Raw genomic sequence first — 22285 nt, forward strand, 5'->3', positions numbered from 1 at the left:
TCCTATAGAAAATATGTCATAGATCTCCTGAGAGGTTGAGAATCAGCCGGTTTGCTTGTAATTCAAGCATAGTGTAATTATAGGAGGTACTGATTCAGTGGAATAACACCAGCAGAAGAAACGGCTCCTGAGATCATCATGGACTGTGGACACTTTACACTGGACTTCGAGCAACTTGAATGCTGTCCCTCTTCACACTTTCTCTAGATTTTGGGACATTAATTTCCACATGAAACACAACATCTACATAAATATTAAAACATGACTTTTGGTCAGTAAGCAACAGTTCAACTGTTTTTCTCCTCAGCCCAGGTATAATGCTTCTGATATCGTTTCTTATTGAGGAGATGCTTAACACAAGAGTTGTAACCTTTGTAGCCCATGTCCTTATGTCTGTGTTCAGTAGCTCTTGAAACTCTGATTCTCATCATCCTGTCCTTCGTGAATGTAACCAATTTGAGTTTTGAATAGGCTTTGCTTCACAATCCTCTCAAGAATACCCTTGTTTCTTGGGCACATTTTTTACCAAAATTTTTCTTCCACTGGATTTTACAATAATATGCTTGGATACAGTTCTCTGTGAACAACAAGCTTCTTTGGCAATTACCTTTTGAGGTTTACACTCCTCATAGAGGTGCATTTTGTGTCTTTAGAAAGTAGTAATAATCAAAATTAACTACATTGAGTGCTTGGAATACACATGTCTATGTGTAATGAACTTGTATAGTGAGTGAGAGCAAGATTTTCAATTGAATGATAAATAAATTAATGGGATTCTAATCCATTTAGATACACTGCTGTGTTTTTCCCAAACACAGCTCATTTGTGTTCGTTATAATGAACATGGCAGGTTTGGGAACCACCAGATCTCACTCACCTCATGGTGTATCCGCTGGTAGACCTTCTGTTCATTGTCCAGAACAACAAATGACTCAGAGGGAATAGCATTGCCGTTGAAGATGAAACTGAGGTCTCCCCGCTGGCATTTCATATCAGTAAAGTCTATCAGGGTTGTATCCAACCTATAACCACAAATTACATTTAATGAGACAAAAAATAAGGTTTACTTAAAAGAGTGGGGGTGGGATGTTAAAATAAATTGCAACATGACAACCAAAGAACTCACTTGCAAAACTTAGTGATCAAATAAAACCAGTAGAAAGTACAGTGTTAATACTATGTAGTGTAGAAATGTTTCATATTTGCTATCAGGCTTCAGGGGTTCTGGATGCTAATCACTGCCATGGGACATCAAAAATGAACTTCGAACCCCTTATGTGTGTGCTTGTTTGTCTGTGTGCTGCAGCTTTCAACCGAAGCACGACAGCAAAGAGAATTACTGATCTGTATGTGAACACCAGACAGTACAGTGGAGGATGCCATGAGTAGGTATGAAAAGTGGGACATGCTGTAGAAGCAGAATGCAAATTAACTTGGTGTGGCAGTTCTTTCCCCTTCTCTCCTTTCACCCTCTCAGTCTCTCTTTTCCATTTCTAGGTCCCCAGAATAATGAGAGGGCATTTTGAATACCAAATTAGACAGCCAGGAGCAGTTTCAGATGATAATGAGAAGCTCCACATCAAGGTTGGCTCTTACGGGAAAAGCACACTGACAGAAAAACTCAAATTCATACTTCAAATGGGTTTAGGTGATAGGTTATGGCACTAAAATGTAGAGGCTCATGTTTATATTCTGGATAAAGGAGGCGCTCTTATTTTCATAACCTTAAAAGGAGCTTATAAGAGTGTAACTACATGTCACAGATACACAAGCTTTGCCCCAACAGTTTCAGGTTTTTGCCCAAAAGCCGATGAAGTGATATGGATTCCCACCAAAGATTCTTTACTGTGACTGTGTCAGCGTGTGTCAGTTTGACGACTTTTTGCTGGCATTTTTATTGAGTGAGCTACACAGCACAGTAACTCCATCTACAAGGCTTTGACTCAAACAGGCAGACAGAAGTTACAGATCTATACTCGGAGGCCGTGCCATTCACTTTTCTCCCAGGCAGGCTATGATTTCACACTCTAGTTCACAAAACTGAGTTGACGAGCACAAATAGGAAGCAGAGGGGGAATTGAGAAGAGCAGTTGTTGAGAGCAGTACATAGAAGTTCTAAAGTTAATTTCACTACACTCATTTTACTAAAAGAACTTTTCTCAAGTCCATTTTTTTATAAGATTCACCTGATGTTGATGCCATGCTTGTAAATCTTACACGCATCTGATGGGAGGATTCTGGACAGCAAAGGCACTGCAACATGAAGAGACACAGAGAGCACATGTGAAACATCTCAACTACAGTACATCCCAATTGACAAAGATTGCGAATAATTAAGGGCAAAATAAATTTTAAAGTTACAAAAGCGTGTAGATGTGAAGTTAGTATTATCTACAGCGGCAATAACATGCACTTCTACAGCTTAGTACTTTCATGTCCCAAAGGCTTTCAGTGTGTTTCCTGCATTATATCGCTCTACAAAACTGAAGACAGTTAACAGTTAAAGAAAAACTGCAAATGTGTATAAAGTGAAAAGTAGAAAAAATAGCTGTGGCCGTCTAGAGTCAAAAAGGGAGAAATACATTTTCTGTAAAGTTCAGATCCATGAATGTGATAAAAACTAAATTCAGCTTCTAAAATGCATGGATATTTACTCTTTTCCACTTTTTCAATTATTTACAGAATTACAAACATGCCCAGGGGTCATGTTTACCCCAGAGTAAACAAAGATTGAGCATTTACCCTTGGCTTAATCTGGCTAATACTTACTCTTTTCCCAGAGTAAACATTTTTCTTACTTTGACTTTTATCAAAGATCTAACATTAATAATACTTGAAATTACAAATAACTACTGTCTTATCCTGGAAAACCACTTTAAAGAGGACGTGTCTGTTCATATCCAGCTGGGAGAGTAGTGTCCCAGTGGCCATTCTCCAAATAGCACTGGAAGGAAGTCACTGAGCTGATAAACCAACTGATTCCTTAACATGCTTCACATCAGTCTGACTCAACTGTTAAATCATCTTAACTGAATCTAGGAGGGTCATTTACAAAATTAAATTAAACTGTTGCTCCACAAGCCCTTTGTTTTGACATGCTGTACCCACAAACCTCAGTGTATTTTTAGAGTTTTGTGTTCTAAACCAACACAAAGTAGCACATAACAGTGAAGTGGAGGGACAATTTTCCAAACGGTGTATTGAACAGTGCTTGGTGAGACGCTTGACACCTTTCTAATGTGTTACTTTGTCTTCTTCGTGTTGTCTGTGCACTAATGTTCTCTTACAAACCCCAGAGGCCTTTACAGAACATCTTTATAGTGGTTCACTACTATAGAGAGTTTATTAAGTGGGTGATTTCTGAAGGTAAAGTGGGCTGAATAAAAATGCAGACTACTGTCCGGATTTTGTGGTTGAAATGTAACAAAATGTTCGAGGAGTATGGATAATTTTGCTTTGGAACAGCAGAACTGGTGTTTAACTTACCCCAACTCTGGAAGTCCCAGTGAAGCTCCAGGTAAAAGTCTCCAAGCTGGTAATAAAGACTCAGTATTAGTTAGAACAAGATGATTAATGATTAAGATTGATTACTGTAACTGTGATTCTGTACAAATAATACTCAAACAGGAATAAACTGTGAGTGAGAACTACATTGAGCTTTGTATCAATAACTGTTGAGTCATCAACTGAGGATTTACAGAAATAGGAAGTTAACAATGAGTCTGACTCATAACTAACTCAAGTCTGTAATAAATTGCAAAGTCTTAATTATCTCTGAGACATTATGATACGGAAAAAATTACCATGCTTCACTATAAATGTATGATCTCTTTATGTCTAATCAGAGATGGGTAGGGTAAGGGTTAGGATACGTTTTAACTGGTGGCGGCTGACGTCATATTTCCTTAGCAGTGTGTATGTCAACATGCAGTTTTATTTACACAACATTTCCAACAAATGACTCTCATTCAACAGTGAATTTCATTTCTCTTCTGGGGTGCTCGTCAACAGCCGCATAATGATATCATACAGTTTACGGACAATACTTACAAATACAATAGAAATGTGTGTAAAAGTCTGATTTTGAAGATAGTAATAAAAAATACCCCTTGATTCTCTGGCAATTAGCACATAGAATTTATTTTATTTATCTTATGTCATAAAACATGAAATGTTTACTCTGGTTTAATCTCAGATGCTGAGAAAAAGGCTAAATAATTTCCCCCCCCCCTGTGTGTAAACATCCTGCTTGTTGTCGTATACAGGCCTGAAAATCCATGTTATGCCTATGAATTTAGAAACTAATGAAAATTAGGAACTAATTAGTACTATTATTACAACTAATAGAGAAGAAAACATTACTTTGACAAAAGAGCTACATCTTTGGTTGCCAGGAAAAGCACTACCAAGCACTACATACCTCTTTGAGGGCTTTCAGCAGTTTGGGCCTCTTGTCTTCTACACTCTCCCTGGACTGCTGCTTCAACTTCCTCAGCAATGCTGTGACTGTGGGAGAGGAAAGAGACAAAAAGAAGCATTAACACCGAAGAAGCCTTTCATCTCTGTTCTAAAAGGGACTGCCTTTTAAACTTTTTTAGCACAGCAAAAAGAACACTGGATGCATGCAATCATCTCCAAAAACAGAAGAGAACTCTTGACTTTTTAATACTCTGCTTTAATGGATCTGAGTCCCATTTTACAACCTCTAAGCAGGCCATCAATGCACTCTGTTATGCTGCTGCAGTTGTGGCAGAAGGAAACTGTGTTTTTCAACATGTCCTGAAAATCAACCCGATCACTGAGAAACTCGCTTTAAAAGCTCAATTTTTATGTTTATGTGTAGTGGTTAACTGATCTTTATTTCATGAACTTTTCCCTAGAGACTCTAAAAGCCTAATTTAAAATTGTCTAACAATCTAACGTTTTGGGGGATTTACTTTGGAATAAGTAAAATTTATACCAGCATTTTATAAATTGCGGGTATAAATTTGAAGTATGAAAACAAAATGACATTTGTTGTCATTTTGTCCTAACCTCCTTCAATGTTATACTCAAAGGACAAGAAAGCCAATTTGTATACATGTAGTTATTTATTGCACATTTCTTTTTTCTCTGGGAAGTTTTTTTTTTCCTTCTGTGGAGGAATTATAGAGAAAGATGGTCATAAAATGATTTAAATGATATCTATAATTGGATTTATTTGTAGATTATTTTCTAGCAACTTTGTATAGCACCTTATTTCCCTTAAATATGATTCTCTGCATGGATCACTTGATTTACAAATTACCACACATCATGGCTCTGGATCAAAACAAAATAACTCTTATTGACCTCGTTTTGATAGATAGTATTTGTTGGATTCACACAACTGCATTTTAGTACAGTAGAGTACAAGCTGAAATTCTCATTGACTGACAACTTCAAGTATAAATCCTCAGGCTTTACTGTATCAGTATTAACAAAACATATTAAAAAACAGTGCATATATAATGATATAATAATTTATATTTTAAATGAATTAGAAATTTTTTTTCCCAATGCTCTGTTCCTAAAACAACACATCATGCTGATTATAACTGATATAGATGATGCTATACTTACCAGTTATTTATAGTAGTATAAATGATATAGTATAGAGAATAAACATAAACTAAAGTTGGCAATAATTTGTTTGTATGCCCAGATATTTGCTGGTCTGGGAGAGTCTGAAGTTTCTTGCAGACATGCTGTTCTTAACTTTTAAGCTGTAGATTGTATGTTCTCTTCCTAAGGGTGATGGATGGCTCTCCTTATGTTTCCATGCCATATTATTTGCAGCTGGAAATATTTCCCGACAGCTAAATTTGGCTTTCTTGGAAGTGATGGAAATGTGTGGGAACCTTCCTTCTGCCACTACAACACTATCTCTGTCATCTCTGAAAAAAACAAACAAACATGCAAACAGTATGGTGGGACGTTTTTCTGCTTTAAAACCATCATATCAAGAATTTTAGCATTTTTAAATACCTTGAGATACATTGACAACAATGACCGGTTCATGAGAAGAGTGGCTAATACAAAATGACTTTAAATCCTCATCAGTTGTAAAAGCAAGAACAAAAAATAGAGCTGAATAACATTACCAAATCATTCGATGGCAATATATTATTGGTATAATGTAATGGTGATATGAGTTCCTTTCTTTCTCTGCACTTCCAACTTTATCTGTGACATTTAACATCTTGAACTCTGTAACCTGTGTTAAGTGTGAGCTACTAAACTCCATCCCGGCTGAATATCCTATGAGTGTGCTAAGTGTAAACTCACAGCACTTAAAATCTACCACCCTTTAACTTTCCACATAGCCTGCAATATTAATATTGTGCACACAGATAGAAGATATAGAGAAGATGACATATTCATGATTTATTGTGCAGCCCTACTATGAAACATCCCCATGGCAGGTATGATGTGATGTTTGGCAGACAGCAACAATGGGTAAATACAGTGGGCATGCAAGGACACATAACTAAACTAACAGTTTCTCCCTAGAAATGACTGACGATGCAATAGGGTAGACTAGAGGTTAAGAACATCCAGCTAAAATGCATAATGTATTTTTCCTGAGAAATAGGCCAACTTTCTGCATTCAGATAAGACACTTGATTCTTCTAAGCAATCATGATGCTCTGCCTGCAGGGAACAAAAATCTACAGGAAGTTCAAAGGGAATGAGCCTGGCAGAGATGAGGCATACTGGTATTAAGCGCTGCCTTTGACCTCCTTATTGACCAGAGGGAGAGGCATATTCTTGCCTCTCCCTCTGGTCATTTTAACTATGACCAGTCACATTATCAAGCATTCACAGCTCTTTAAACCCATCAGGAAAAATAGGGATTCACATCTGAGAATTGTGTTTATGTAAGTGCCACTTCCTATTCAGCAGATAACCAGCCATCTGTAGCTCATGACATAGCTGTGGTTCTTTGATGAAGCCAGTAAAGGAATAAATGCCCACATAACTTTACCAGCTACAGGTCTTGAAACACTTAATAGAGTTTTATTTTGTCTATAACCGTCCAAATGTCCTACTTTTGAAAAAGACTAAAAAAACGTCTCGACCAAGATCATCATTAACCTAACTATCGAATCCATGAGTCAACATTACAAACAGGTTGTTGTTATTATTTTATGGGCGCCCCCCATGTAGCAGTGCAGATTCAGAGGTAGAATTGGGCCAAACTGGAGCTCAGGCAACCACACACATTGACACACATAAAGACACTTGTGCCAACTCAACCTGACACAATCACAGGATGTGGGGATCTTTGTGGGCTGGCTTAATGAATGCTGACAAGCACTGGTCGGGGTTCCTCTTGATCCTCAACGCCTCTCACTATGACAAGGAAAGGAGCATAATCTCACCATCTGGCCATGGACCACCTAGCCAACACAGGCTGAGGAACCAATGCGAACCACCGCAACACAATACCAAACTGACCCTTCATCCTTGAGACATTGGGAGATTTTCTTGGCATTAATTGAGTGACTAACCGTAGGGGCTTCACTACTACCTTCTAATCAAAACAGACATTTTCCATCAATACAAACTGCAACAACTTAATTAGTCCTTGGAACTAATAACACAACTGCTTCTGGAAGCGCTCAAAGAATATGAGAACAGGTACTTGCTGGATAACCTCCAGCAGAACCAGAATAAGTATAAGTAGCCAAGGGATATTTGCTCTGACACTACAGATGCACTTAACTAGAGGTTGGAATTGGTTTGATTAGGTCTAATCAGTGATCAGGAAGGCCAGTTATTATAAAAAGATAAAAGATAAATAAAGGTTAGGAACATATGCTTTGATGCACCTCTTTCATGGAACCTGCCACATTTGTTTACCTTTCTGTGACAGTCCTTGGAAAAAAAAATAAATTATTTATCGATATCAATTGCAAATCTCAAAGAAATAGGCATTGGTCCGAAAAGGCCTGATCTTTAAGTAACACCTAAAAATTGACTGGAACTAATATACAACGTGATGCTGGAAACATTACAACGCTTTGTTTTTCAGTAGCTTAACTGGCTGTAAACATGAACAAAATCTAAGACTAGTTCTTAAGACAGAAATTATTAGGTCAGAAAATAACATCTAAATATGGATCAATGTGTGTCCAGACACTGGGAGTGTTACAGAAACAGCACTGTTGATAAGAGCAGTGTGCTGACTGCCCTGTGTCCTACTTCACATATGGGTGCAAATTAAAGCTTCCTAAATAAACAGTCTGAAACCATATCACGCCCCACCCCAAAAAAGATGCTAGTGTGCAACACAGAGGCTTCAAGCTTCCTCAAACTGCTGGGTGAGAGTAAGTGGCAGCATTTGAAAAACATTGCTTGAGATTTTAATTTGCTTGAGCACACGTTTTTCTGCCTCAGCTTTTCAGTAGACAGCTCTGGTGTAGCTTGGTTGTTTATTTCCTCTGCAGAAAGCATTACAGCCAGACACTCCTTTGGAAAAACCGCTCCCAATCATATAACACTAAACATTACTGAGACAGCCTTTAAAACAGATTTTAAAGCAGAGAACGCAATTGCAAGAGTAGAAAATTAACTGAGGACAGAAACAGCTATTTTCCACAAAACAGTCTACTTTTGAGCCCCACTTTGCTTTGTTTTGCGTTTGTTCAAACACAAATAAAAGTCAAAGACGCATGTGCCTGCTGACAAAAATGTCTCTGAAATTATCACTACGTACACAAACAGTTTATGAGCTTTATGAATTGACAACAAGTGAAACAAATGACTAGCTGGAACTAATCTCAGTCCTATTAAACCCAGGATGTTGTTTTGTCTTTAAAACAAACAAAACCTTCTATTGTTCCACTTCCATCTTGAAGCCCTGACAAACACTTACTCAGATCACACTGGATAACTGTGGTCTAGAGCTTTATCAAGCTAACTTTGAAACATACTCAGCATTTTTATGCTGAACAGAAAACAATTGTTACAGTTTACATACTTCAGCACTTTTCTTATATCGTTATTATGACTTACACATAAATAAGGTGAAGTCTCACCCCTTCTTTTAATTAATATTTTCTTGCCAACAGTGAGTCTCAAATCAAGCAAAAAAGACATGTGAATCAGGCTTGGAAGGGGACAATCAAAATATATGCATAAAGGAAAAAAAACCCTGGAATGCAGTGATCTGGCAAGCCACAGATCAAGCAAACTCTTATCACCCAAGCAAGACCCTGCCTTTCAAAGTGTTAAGTCAGCCATCTGTGGCTAAGCTGACACAAGAGTGGCTGGGCCCGATCATTTTTGTTTTAGTGCATCAGAGATTCAAGTCCCTTTTGGCTTTCAAATCCATCAGCTAAGACAGACCGACTGTAGCATCTATGCGCAAGATGTTTAGCATTGTTTCAGATTCAAGAGGGAAAAGGTGGTTGTAGTAATGATTATAGAAAATACAAATGCATGTCTTCATGGGACTTCACACTGTATGTATTCACAACTATGCATTACTTTGCATTGGTGATATGAAATCCTAATACTATACGTTAAAGTGTACTTTTATTGGAACTGCTATATTTTTATTAGGCAGTATGTTAAATACTGCAACATAATGGCTTTCTGTGATAAAGATAGCAAGAAGAATAATTACAGCCAGAAAACCATAATAGTTTTCGTAAGCATGCTGGGAGTGATTCATTCTATTGTCTGGACACATAGGAGTGTGTAGCTGCAGTACACATAAGTGCTACAACAATGGGATGATTAAGCTAACTGAGAAGTCAACATCCTGGGCAACACAGATTGTTAAAATGTGTGAAATGTTGTAATCTTGACTATTATGTAGGAAAGTTGAGGGTTTTGGAGGTGTAAAGATACAGCATCCTCCAAACTCAGAATGATTACTGTCCTTCTTTGTTCAGTATACCATAATAAGACTGAATTACGGGATTGTAAACAAAATTACTGGACAACATAATTTTGGCTACATACAGTAGTTAAGAGAACAGAATGACTGTTCTGAATTTTCCCCTTAAATTTCGCTGCGTGTCAACTCCCCCATTTTGCCTTTTCTTCTTAAGGTTCTCTCAGAAGATAACCGGGTGGGTTTTGTACTCCTGCAGGTATGCTCTCATTATGTTTGTATGCTTAACTGTTTTGTGGTGCGTCTCTGAGTCAAAATTGGACGTGACATGGGTGCTGCTTTGGTATCAGGAGACGTGACAGAAACTGTTTGGTTCCTTTGTATTCACACTACAGTATTATTTGATGTTCCCACAGAACTTGGCAGAAATAAAATAAAAAATAAAAAAATCACAAAACATCATGCTCCACAAGAAAAGTATGTTTTATCAATTTCAAATACCTTACCCTTATTTGGTAGGAATAAGCATTTCCAGCATCCAGATAAAACCACAATTGTAACATGTGTCTTGACATACTTTGTTCAAATGTGTTCCTTTTATTTGGGGGGGTTTTCTGCCTTTATATTTGTGTTGTAGAGAAAATATGGACTTTAGAGGTTGCAAGATGCTGTAGTTGTAGAATTATCAGCTTCAAGTAAACTTTAAATGAACATGTCATTATAAAATAAATGATTAAATATCTCAAGCAATCCCCTAATATATTTTTGATGTAATGTGATTTCCTTTTTATTTTTTAAAGGGCAGAAATACAATTGTTTTGCCAATACTGCACTTAAGTATGTGGATGATAGGTTTGGCTATAGTTGCAAGAGCTTGAGCACAATCAGTGTATGATGAGTGAGAGAAATGTCTAGTGAATATCCTTTCATTAAAACAGAAGCTCTGAGAACTTTGAGGAATGTACCCTCTTTCTGATGAACAAAAGAAGCGGGCCACCATCATGGCCTTGCTGGGAGGCAGCAGTTTGGAGGAATGTGCAGGGTCTTTGTTGATTTGCATCAAGACTTTTCTCTGTTCCATCGTGGTTTTCACATAGGAAAAAAAAATCTGACTGAACCCACAGTTATGACTGTCAGTGGGCTGTTTGACTGACATTATGCAACCACAATGTACCTATAGCGGGGCCTCACAGTTCTTGTTTGTTTCAGATACTTACTCATTTGTCGATCTCCGTAGCTAATGGCCTCTGCAAGGGGGCTCCATCCCTGAGCATTCTTCACCTTCACGGGTGCATTGTGAGCCAGTAACAAATGGGCACATTCTGTGAAAAGGACAGTCAGGTAAACAATCATAAACATTGAAAGCATATCTACCGAACATCACTGACAAGCTACGCAGACAGAGAGGAACGGTTTGTCTTACACAAACCCAAAGACACGTTTTCACATAGACATTTTTGACTAGTACATTTGTAGCTTATCATTGTCTTACGAATGTTTATTTGATGGAAGACAAACAATTCTCTCAAATTTTACATTTGCACATTATCAAGACTGAAATTTATTCATATTCTTCTTTGCAAGCTCATTAAAATTGGATGGGGAGAATGTGTTGACAAATATTTTTGACTCTCATCACAGATTAGGTTTGGGTCTGGACTTTGGCTGAGCTAGTATAACACAGGCTTTGATGTGAATTATTTCCTTGTATTCATTCCCCAAAAATGTGGATCTCTGTAGCTCCTCCAGAATAACCATGAGTTTTGCCATGGGTATCACTTTAGGAGGAAAGCCATGTCTTAGTATGTTTGCAGAAAAGCTGCACAATATATGGCACATGTATCAATCTCATTTGTATGTAACTTACATGTCGGAAATATGTGCTTCCTTTGGGCTATAATAACTGCTAACATTTACATATTTTGCATGTAGGCTCCTTAGCCCCAAAATAAATTTAGAGGCACTTGTTTTAAGATAGAAATAATTATTTTTATTTTTTTCAGCAGGTAGTAGGTGGCATTTATACTTGTTATGAACCCAGAACAGAAAAACATCAACACTGTGAATTTAATTTTATTTCCAGTTCTGTCAGATGAATTGGAGATAATATTTTGCAATTTAACTTTACCTTAAACTTCTAAAAAATGTTTTTGACAACTTGTCTGCTGTGCTGTTTTTTGGTTTTCATATTTTTGTGCTTGTAATGTTCTCTAACAAACCTCAGTTACCTTTGCAGAAAAGGTGTACTCATATCACACATAGATTGACTAGTTTTTACTAATTAAGAGAATTCTAGCCACAACTGGTTGCTTTTGATCTTATTCAGGGCTATCAAAGAGAAAGGGTATGAATACAAATGCATACCACACTTTTCAGATTTCGTAATTGTAGAAACTGTTGAAAATTCTGTAGATTTTTCCTTCCTCTAGTTATGCATTTCTCTGTTGTTGTAAAATGTGACAAGATGCTGTAAAGCACTGCACAGCAATCAAGGAGTCTATTTCTTGAAATAGATTCAAGAAATCTATTTTTTGAAAAATATATTCTCAGAATGTTTGATGTTGCTATGGTTACTTGCAGGTCATAGAGTTTTCTGTTCAGATTCATCATCCATTGAATTTAACAAATGACAGGTTTATTCTTCTTGTGGTAAACATGTATCTGCAGTATCTGTTTATACTGTTATTGTAAACATATCGAACCAGGTCCAGTGTACTCTAATATGGGTGATGTCAACTACCTCCATCATGTCTGATTAAACTACAGAATAAATTGAGCATTTTGAGAAAAACTCTGATTATAAAGACAGATTATGTAGGACTGAGATGACAGTTTATCTTATAATCAACCCGAGCCAGATGGGACCTACAGTTACAAAAGACACAGAACACTCCTTTAATTATCACTAAAAGTCCAGATCCAAGTGAATATAACAGTTAAGTGACAGGAACACACTGGTACTGTGTAGAGTGAACCTCAGAACTGTAATTATAGTACAACAACAGATAACTGGCCAGACAGTCACTTTTTTTTAATTCAAAGATCAACTCTGAGAGCAGCACAGAAATCCTTCCACTCTCTGGGAAACTTGTCAGCAAACTACAGCCAGCCAAAAATGAAGTCTGTTGTTCCGGCTCAGCTGTCAGTGTTGTTGTGACATCATTTATTATAATGCTGGCATCTGTACAGCTCTGTCTCAGCCATGGGCTGAGCACTTACAGTCCTGTGAGCACTGCACCAAACAAATGCAAATCCAGCCCTAACTGCTGCTGAGTGCATATGCTGGGCTCTCACATGAGGCGGCAATGAAAAGTATTTTAGCTGATTCTGCGTCAATACAAACTACTTCAAGTTTTTGCGCTCCTGTTTAGACTTGTCCTTTATTAAACTTCAGTATGAAAAAATGCCATAACCTCTGCCTTTTGAGTGTAACATGTTTACACAATCCCACATCAACCACCTACATCCTCGCCATGTTTAATAGATGAGAAAGTAGCTAGGGTCCCATGTATTCTTAATAAGTGAGAGTGAAACACTTGAAACGTTTCCTGAATAAACATGAAAACACAACAAAAACATGCATGGCTGTATTATATTCACAGAAAAATAATAAAAGGGATCCTGTGACAGCAACAAAAGCACTACGGCTGATTTCCTTTAAAGCAATTATTGGCTCTTCAAAAAGGAGACAGAGAAAAGACAATTAAAACAAAGACAACCATAAAACGTCTCCCTTTTCTGCTCCTCTTGACACATTTTTCCAACACTGTTCTCGAGCTTTTTACTTCCAGTTTCATTCTAGTCAAATCCCAGGCTTTTATTAAATACAAAGATGGCAGAATGCGTCACAAACAGCCCCACACCATGAAACTTAACAGCAGTACCCTGCTAATGCACCGGTCGACCTGTGACTGAGCCCGGGGCTGAAACATCTGATAACTGAAGCTGATGTTGAGAAAATGCAGGCGAACAAATGCACAGATGTACGCTCCCTTTCTGATGTAAGCCTTAGGTCCCTAAAGGCCTTTGACCTCTACATCACTCTGCTAAATCTAGTGGTTGTGTAATAGCAACAAGAGCATTTAGCAGATATGCAGAACCATGGGAAGAGCAGCCAGGCCATATGTCATTCTGGTCTGGGATTAGGCACTTTAAGCACTCTGTCTGGCTATGTAGATGGAGTGGTGATATTGTAGGTCAGCATAAAACACGGACAGACTTTTTTTTGGTAATAGATTTCTGCTATATGCAATACCTTCAACCACTTCCTATTTGGATGAAATAAGTATATTGCTATAACTTTTATAACCACTGGGCTGTTCTGGAACAACTATGCTGATCTCAGCACTCTACATAGTATACTTATTTTATAATTACCTATGGTAACTGCCTATTACTATGTTATCCTTTTCAACAGCAGTAACTCACTAACCAACAACAACAAGGCTGCATCTAAATGTACTTTGAATGATATATTATGAGCAGAAGAGCAGTTGACTACCATAGAGACTGGACACCAGCTGTTTGAGAGACATTGCTGCCATACTGTGTCTGCTGCTTGGGGTCAAGAGATGTGGCAGGTGCAGCTCCCCTTTCAAGTACTGTTTGAATTCTATGTGCTTTTTTCATTGCCACCTGTTTTTATCTTTAATTAAGCACTTTATGTTGTCTTTGCTTGTCTTTGGTGTATAATGAGGATAAAACAATAGTATTTAAGATAAATGAATAAAAACAAAACAAGATGTTAATTGATAATTAAATTGCCCCTTTATGCACAATCTGTGACGGAGTCAAGCTGTAAAATAATACAGCAGGTGGCAAGTTTTATGCAAAACCTGTATTACACCTCAAACAACATCGCCCATATGTCCGGCATTATGCTTAGCATTGTCTGTTGCAATACTGGATTCTCTGACACTTTTGCATAGCAGCTTATGCCAGTAAGAGAGTGTAACTGTTCCAGTTTTTCAAGCCACTCATATGCATAACTGTCACTGCTGGAATGGTAAATAATAAACATCTGCACATGCAATACTACACACAAAGAGGGTCTTGTCCTCTCCATCCATAAAGGGCAGCCACGCCCAGACAGTGATCTCATGCTGTAGCCTTAAGCCTGGCTCGCCTGAGCCTCCCTGGAGGACAGGGAAGAAAACAAGTAACCTCATTAGCGCAATCAATGCCATGGCCTCCTATCCGACACAACACTGTCACTTGGCTGCCGGAGTTACCAAAAGAGTAGCGGCGGGGCTCCGATGCCAGTGACAGGAATTGACCTTAGTGAATGTGAAATCAATTTAAACCAGTGCTTCAATGACTGACACTGAACGAATAGAACTGTGCAGTATATGCAACTACGTGCCTGATGTGTGTACCAATTTCCAGCAGCAAAAAACAAAAGTAAATTTTTCATTGTAACACAAATAAGATACTTCAATTCTGTATACACATGCCTTCAGTCCCATTCAATTCAGCTAAAAACAATATCGCTTAAAAGACAGCAGCAAGGGTTTGATGTCATAATATGCTCAATATATAACTGAAAAATATATTTAAATGTTCTCAAATATACAAACATTTTTTTAGAAATACCTTTCCTTTCTTATTCCAACCTATACCAATAAAACATAACAGGTTGGCTTATGTACACTTATAAGATATGGCAAATGTTATCAAAGAATAATTATTCAAGGTTGAAGCATAATTTCCCAGGTTTATAGTTATCAGGCTAACAGTAGAATATCATCTAAAGTATGACACTTTATCTTGTCTTTGTAATTATACTATAAAGTTACACAATATCATAATTGTCATCATGATGTAAAAGGACTGCTTGGACACAAAACTTGGTACAATATTATATATGAAGTGTCTTGTATTCAAGCTCTGCATTTTGATGTGACCTGTGGGACAGACTCTAACTTTCCTTAATGCTAACACCTGATCTATTTTTTTAGTGGTAGGATGCTAAAGATCAAATGTCTGCTAATCATAATTCATTTCATTTTCGTATTTTTCAGAAATCGCAATTATATCTTTTCCTGACATTGTGCATCCCTATTATATTATACCACTTAAAATGGAATGTTCCATCATGGTTTTATATATTTAATATTCACTCAATAAGTATTTATTTACAGGTAAGTATTTTGGTCTGATAGTCAAAAGCCTGTTCCACACATGAGTTAAATTAATGAGGTGAATATTTCCAGTATCAGAATTATTATCTTCAATAAACTCATGATAGAAAATCCTAATGATAAAGAGTTAAGCTCTGATTCTTAACCAGAAGAAAAAATAAAATCCCATCAACACCCTTTCACTCATGCATAAGCATCTTGCCTGCTGGGATTTGTGTGGTGATCTGTCACAAATGTCTGATGGTGCTTAGACACAGACACAGAGGCAGAAAAATAAACTGAAACGCACAACCGAAACAAAGAAAAACACAAACAGATGTCATATGTGCTTACAGACATCTTCATTCACAAAACAGAAGCAGACAGCCAGTCAGAAACAGAAATACACCACATGGCAGGAACAGCTTCAAACACTGCTCACCTTTGTGTCCCATCATGACAGCGAGGTGTAATGGTGTGTTTCCTGTAGAGGACAGAAAAAAATAATTTCTATAGTCACTAATAGAAACAGGAAAAAGCAAAGACAAGAACTTTATCTGTAGAGCTGCCACAGTTTGGATAATTTGTACATTGATACTGGAAAGCAAAACACACAGAGTTCAAAATTATATGGTAATGATAAATGCCTATTATGAGTTCTTTCACTGTGACAGCCTTTTTCAGCAGCAAACAACCAACTGCACCACAAACTAACTGGTGGTGACATAGCTAAATATAATAACTTCACATAGCTAAATATAATCACTTCATGGCAAGAGCAACATTATATATATATGATCCCAAAAAATAACTTTTCACAGGTGTGTGGGGAAAAAAAGCATGTTTCTTCCCAAGATATAAAATGTGCCTCAAAGGAAGCCAAACTGCCCAGTCAGCTCCTTAGAGGATTCTACTGCAAAAGACATGATGAGAACAGGCATTCACTGTAAGGAGTGCCTTCCAAAGATGTAAGCTCTGATATGGTGTAAAATACAAGCTACAGCTCTGACATGATGCTGTGGTAAATGATTAGAGGTGTGAGTATTTTACGTAGGAAGAGGTGTTATATGTCCACTAGATACTTATCTCCCTTTTTACTGGCAGCCATAAAACTGTTTCTTACAGCACATGGGTGTGATCTTGCTGATAGGATTTTTAGAGATTTTAAGGTCGGTCACATTAAGATAGGATACACTTCCAAATCAATTATAACTTTTTAAAAGGATCCATTCTAGAAAATTTAACAGTGGATATAATAAATTTAGCTATTAGTGTAATGAATCTCTACAAGCAACATCATGCACTGGCTACTTATCAGTATCAAGCTACTGAGGTTCTAAAAGTTATTTTCATACTATTCATACGGTTGAACTTCTTTGACTGAGATGCCAATGAAAGTGCAGAGTAGCACTGTGATGCCCCTCCCCCACACATTGCTTCCCACTGCTGCTCAGCTAGCTGAAACAGGAATACTACCCACAGCAAATCTGTCTGTTCCATTCCCACTTTTACCCCAACTATTTTTAAATAATTTTCTATATTCTACTTATATAGTTTGCTGTAACTACATGTTATTTTACTTCTCAAGCAAACAATATCTTCAAGCACAGCTATTATTTTGGTTTATTCAGGGATCATAGTCTTAGCCATAATTTCAGTCATATTTCATAAGCTGGCTCATCAAAGCAGAAACCAGAGCCAAAATAAATGTGAATAAAGGATTATACAAAATATCAGAGGACCATTTACAATAAAACTACATTTTTCCCTGAGGAAAATTTGAGCTTTAATTCGATGGTTCATAAAAATATTTCCAACAAGTAAATTAGTAAATGATTATGAAAGAGTTCCTTTTAAAATGTATAAAATGGAGGTAGGAAAGGACAAAATGCCAGTGGTTAGATGTGAAATGGTAGAGAACTGGCAAAGGGACGGTTGGACACTGTTACCACAGACAGCGATTTAAACTTCAAGAATCATTTTCTAACCGTCTTCTACAGTCAGTAAGTGCTCTTTGTGTAAGTAAATAAATGTTTTTTTGTTTGATTCTTGTATTTAATTTGGCATTACATAACTGTAATTTATTGGGGTTTTTTCTGTTATCTGTCAGAAGCTGAACTACTCTGGAGATAAGCATTCAAAAAGTAGCCAAACCAGACCGACCTACGACACAGAGGAAAAGTTTTTGACAAGTACAGGTTCAGGTTCCACAACAACGCCTTTCTGTCTGACACCCTGTTGAATTAGGCAATGTGAGAGCACATTCCTATGTTGACATTTGGTACAAGTAGGGGCCAGATTCTAAGTTGGTATGTGAGCCAGAACAAGACAATCTTGTCCTGCTGTCAGACCAGTTTGGGGTAGAAGGGGTTTTATGTGGAAACTATTCCGTTATCTGAGCAGACTTTGCCCCAAAGAATAACTGCAACAAGCTGGTGGTTCCCAAAGTTTTGTAAAACGCACCTTAATATACCTATCATCTATAAACTTGAATATAGGCTGAATTAAAATAAGGGTTCTATAAGTATTGCTGGTAACTTGTTAATTTCACTGCTCAGGGGTGATACGATAAGCTACTGTCTGGAATGGAAAACCTCTTACACAACTTCTTTCGTGACAACAAGAAGGAACTAGTTTATGTGAAAGATGGACTGATCCAGCTTTTAGGGGAATGATATGCAGTTTTCTTCAGGCCTGACTTACCTACACCAATTTCCATGATTTCCATTTTTTTCCAAAAACACTACATATAACAAAGAAAGAATGCACTAAAGGATCTTTGACAGAGGTGCTAGCTTTGAACCCAACAGAAATAAAGGAATTACAAAATTACAAAAAAAATATTTGAAATATATTTCCCTAACTTCTAAATTTTAGTAAAGCGGTAGTACCACGCGTTAGAGGTAAAAAAAACAAATCTTGAAATTATAAATTATAACATGGCTTACCATTGTTTTCAAAGCATACATAATTTTAAAACACATTTTTCTGAGCATTTGAAGTCACTCCTACCAAAAAATAGTTATTTTATTACACATGGATGATGAGGTAGAAACTATTTCTATTTATAACGATCAGATAAAAATTACAAATGCTTTGCAAAGACTAAATTAAATCAAATTGCAACAAGATTAAAAAGACTACAAATTAACACAGCTGTGAAAACAAACCACTACTGAAACATCTAATGGAGAACTCATAGTTTTCTTAAAAATAAAGAAAAAAAAATACATTTTTAAAAAAATATATCAAATAGATTACTGTAAAGGCTACAACAGATGGGTTATGGAGTGAATGATAAAATAGATTGGTAAGCATGTTGGTGAGCATAAGGTTTCTCAGTTGAGAAAATGCTCCATTTGACTGCTGTTTTAATGGGTTCTCAACTAGAACAAAATATCTGCAGATGTCTGTGGATCGTGCTAGTAAATGAATCCCTCCCTGCATGGTTGACTATGATAATGACCTACAACTTCAACTTATCTTTTCTCTGTGTGTGGATGTTGGACTACAGCTGCTGACTGATTTTAACTTTTCTCCCAACCACCACATGAGTAGCATTAGCATGAAGTAACTTTTCAGGGAAAACTGTGCTTAACTGGAGTGGCCAACAATGTTGATGTTTTAATAGTTATGTTAATCCAATCCAGTTAAACCCTCAGCTGAACAAAACACGTACTGATGTTGAGAATTCCTGCTGCTTCCAATAACCGCTGATATACTTTTACACTTTAGGCCATTCTAGTGAAACTGTTATTGAGCAAGATGAGAGCGCCGACATCCATGTATGTTATGAACATTGAATTCAGAAAGAGAGCAGAAATTATGGTTTCTACAGGAATGTTGCCTGAATTTTTGTTTCTTCAATTCCAGTTCAGATGTGTCTTTTTTCATTCTTTAGCAACTTTCAACTGTGTTCTCACCATTTTTCTTTATTGCTTTACTACCTAACTTTTGATTTCAGGAATAGAAATTGCTTTAAAAAAGAATGTTGTAATAATGATAATGTATGCTCTTCAAACTAGAGTGCATCAGTGCACATACTGTGGTTGCAATTGATAGTTGTGATGCATATATTGGGGAATCCAGCAGATTTTTCAGAGTTTGTGTAACATTGAAAAAACAAAATCGCCTGATTCCAATCTCTGCCTGACTAATTGGTGCGTTTTTAGGTTATACCAGAGAACTGGATTAAAAGCAGTGATCTGTCAGGAGTTACTCAGGCCTTGCGTGATAGAAGCCTCGCCTACTTTTACTGCTGATGAAAACTGATGGCACATTAGCACAAATAAACCCAGAAAATGTTTGCTTCGGGTGTTTTTATTAATCTAACAATTTAAGCAGTAAGTATGCTCACCATGGACGTCCTTCTGGGCAATATTCTGTGTCCGGATGAGCGAAGACAGCCGTCGGACATCTCCTTTAAAGACACTTTCGTGCACCGGAAAGTCCAGTCCCGGTTTGATGATCGGGTTTTTGTTGTTGTCATCGATAACATCCGATGCTGCCAGAGTGTTATTGGTGTTGCCATTATTCTGCGACTGTGTGGACGGTGACTTGATTAACTTGTGGTTGCTGAATATTTTACTCGCCCTGCTCTTGTTATTCGCCTTGGGGACAGCGAAGGTCCCGGTGGCAGCTTCCTCCTCCGGTTCCAGCAGATCCTCGTCCTTGCTTGGCCTCTGGTCCTTACGCAGGGAGCGGAGCTTCTCTCCGGTCATTTTCTAAACGGTTCAGGCTGACGGAGCAGAGGGTGTCGCCGCTGACGATGACCCTCCGGGCGAATTGATGCGATTCGCCGGCTGGAGCTCCTTACGCAAACGCTGGAAATTGTACAACATTTAATTCAACGAATACCTGTCCACCAAAGACGCAAAAACGCCACTTTTTTTTTGAAGAAAGAAGTAGCGGTAGCTTTTGTTTACCGGCTTATTGTCAAAACAAACTGCTCCCTCCCCTCCCGCCGTCCTAAACTGTCGTTGCTGCTCAACACAGAAGCGTCTCACTAGTACGAAAGATTCCGCTTTCAACTATCGCGAGACTTCAGAAAAGGTTACTAGCGGTTATTATCTCAGGTTACTGTTACTGTAACTCGGATTTAAAAGAAATACTGTATTCTATACTCTGTGTTTTACTACTGACACAAATCATCGCTTTGTTGCATTTTTGTATTATTTATATTGTCTTGAAAATGACAAAAAAGCAAAATTTCTAATATCAGGAACATCTTTGCTTTGTTTATGAAGGAGATATGACTACCGGTAATCTACATTAGCATATTCCCTTCACAGATAATGAGAAGGAGGGTTTTTTTTTTAAATATTAACTGCACTTTCTTTTCTATTTTTTCCATTAACAGCCATCATCTTAAACTGCACGAATTCATTTACATTTTCCCCCTTTATTGTAGTTGATTAATTCCTCACTCCCTCACTGTTTATGGCTCTTTGCAAATAAAAATACAAAAATAAAAAACAAATAAAATAGTACAATATTTCCAATGTGGGCTACTGTATTTTGGAGAAAAAAATATTCGTTCAACCCATTTGCATTTAATCAGAACTGAAATTGTATGACCAATGAAATCCAATCAAAACAACAAATAAAAAATATCGCTAATAATTGAGACACAAAAAAATTATTTTGACTAGAATTACATGACATGGACTCCAGTCAGACTCAAGTCACAAACTTGGTGACTTTAGGCTTGACTAGGTGAATCCCAAAAGACTTTGAACTTGACTCGAACCTTAGCTATTCTTGACTTCAAATGGACATAGGTTTTTGAAAATTCTATAGGTCATCTGTTCACATTAGGAGGTGGTGACTAACAAACAGGTCGTGGTATCAAACACACAAGAGTTGAAACTAACACCAGGAAAAAACTATATTGAGGCTAGTCTATGTTGCCTTATGCCTATGTGTATTAATTTTAATTTATTTATTACATTTTTAGACAAACAACAGAGGCTAGTGAGTTATTTCACATAGAACACAATATTTTGTTCACTGCTTGGCCAAAATAAAAAAGCCATCACCAAAAAAGGTCACTCTAATATTTCATTGTGTGAATGAAAATGGTATCTCCCTCAAACTCTCTTTCAATTTGACCGCAATGAATCCTAGCATTATCATACAGGAATATGCCCACACCAACAAGGAATTTAAATCCATTGATGGGATAAACTGGTCATTCAGTGTATTCAGATAGTCAGCTGACCTCATTCTTTGGGATCATGATGTTGCTGAACCTAGACCTGACTAACTGCAGCAATCTCAGATCATAGTTCTGCCCCCACAG

General features: G+C 37.3%; 1 protein-coding gene across 2 annotated transcripts in view; it reads right to left on the reverse strand.

Moving 5' to 3' along the window:
- LOC116725219 (ankyrin repeat domain-containing protein 13C) overlaps positions 1 to 21011 on the reverse strand; it is a 31546-nt gene extending 10535 nt beyond the window's left edge. The window contains exons 1-8 of one of the 2 annotated variants that reach the window (XM_032571128.1): positions 20910 to 21011; positions 20342 to 20807; positions 16427 to 16468; positions 11083 to 11187; positions 4421 to 4506; positions 3487 to 3532; positions 2187 to 2253; positions 878 to 1022 (exon numbers count right to left, since the gene is read on the reverse strand). In XM_032571128.1, the coding sequence (XP_032427019.1) occupies positions 878 to 1022; positions 2187 to 2253; positions 3487 to 3532; positions 4421 to 4506; positions 11083 to 11187; positions 16427 to 16468; positions 20342 to 20705 (855 nt within the window). In that variant the 5' untranslated portion in view covers positions 20706 to 20807; positions 20910 to 21011. Of the gene's footprint in view, positions 1 to 877; positions 1023 to 2186; positions 2254 to 3486; positions 3533 to 4420; positions 4507 to 11082; positions 11188 to 16426; positions 16469 to 20341 lie in introns of both variants that reach the window. The other variant, XM_032571127.1, reaches the window with a different exon arrangement.
- Positions 21012 to 22285: the final 1274 nt, after the last annotated feature.

Source organism: Xiphophorus hellerii, chromosome 9 (assembly GCF_003331165.1).
Source record: "Xiphophorus hellerii strain 12219 chromosome 9, Xiphophorus_hellerii-4.1, whole genome shotgun sequence".
NCBI classification, from domain to species: Eukaryota; Metazoa; Chordata; class Actinopteri; order Cyprinodontiformes; family Poeciliidae; genus Xiphophorus; species Xiphophorus hellerii.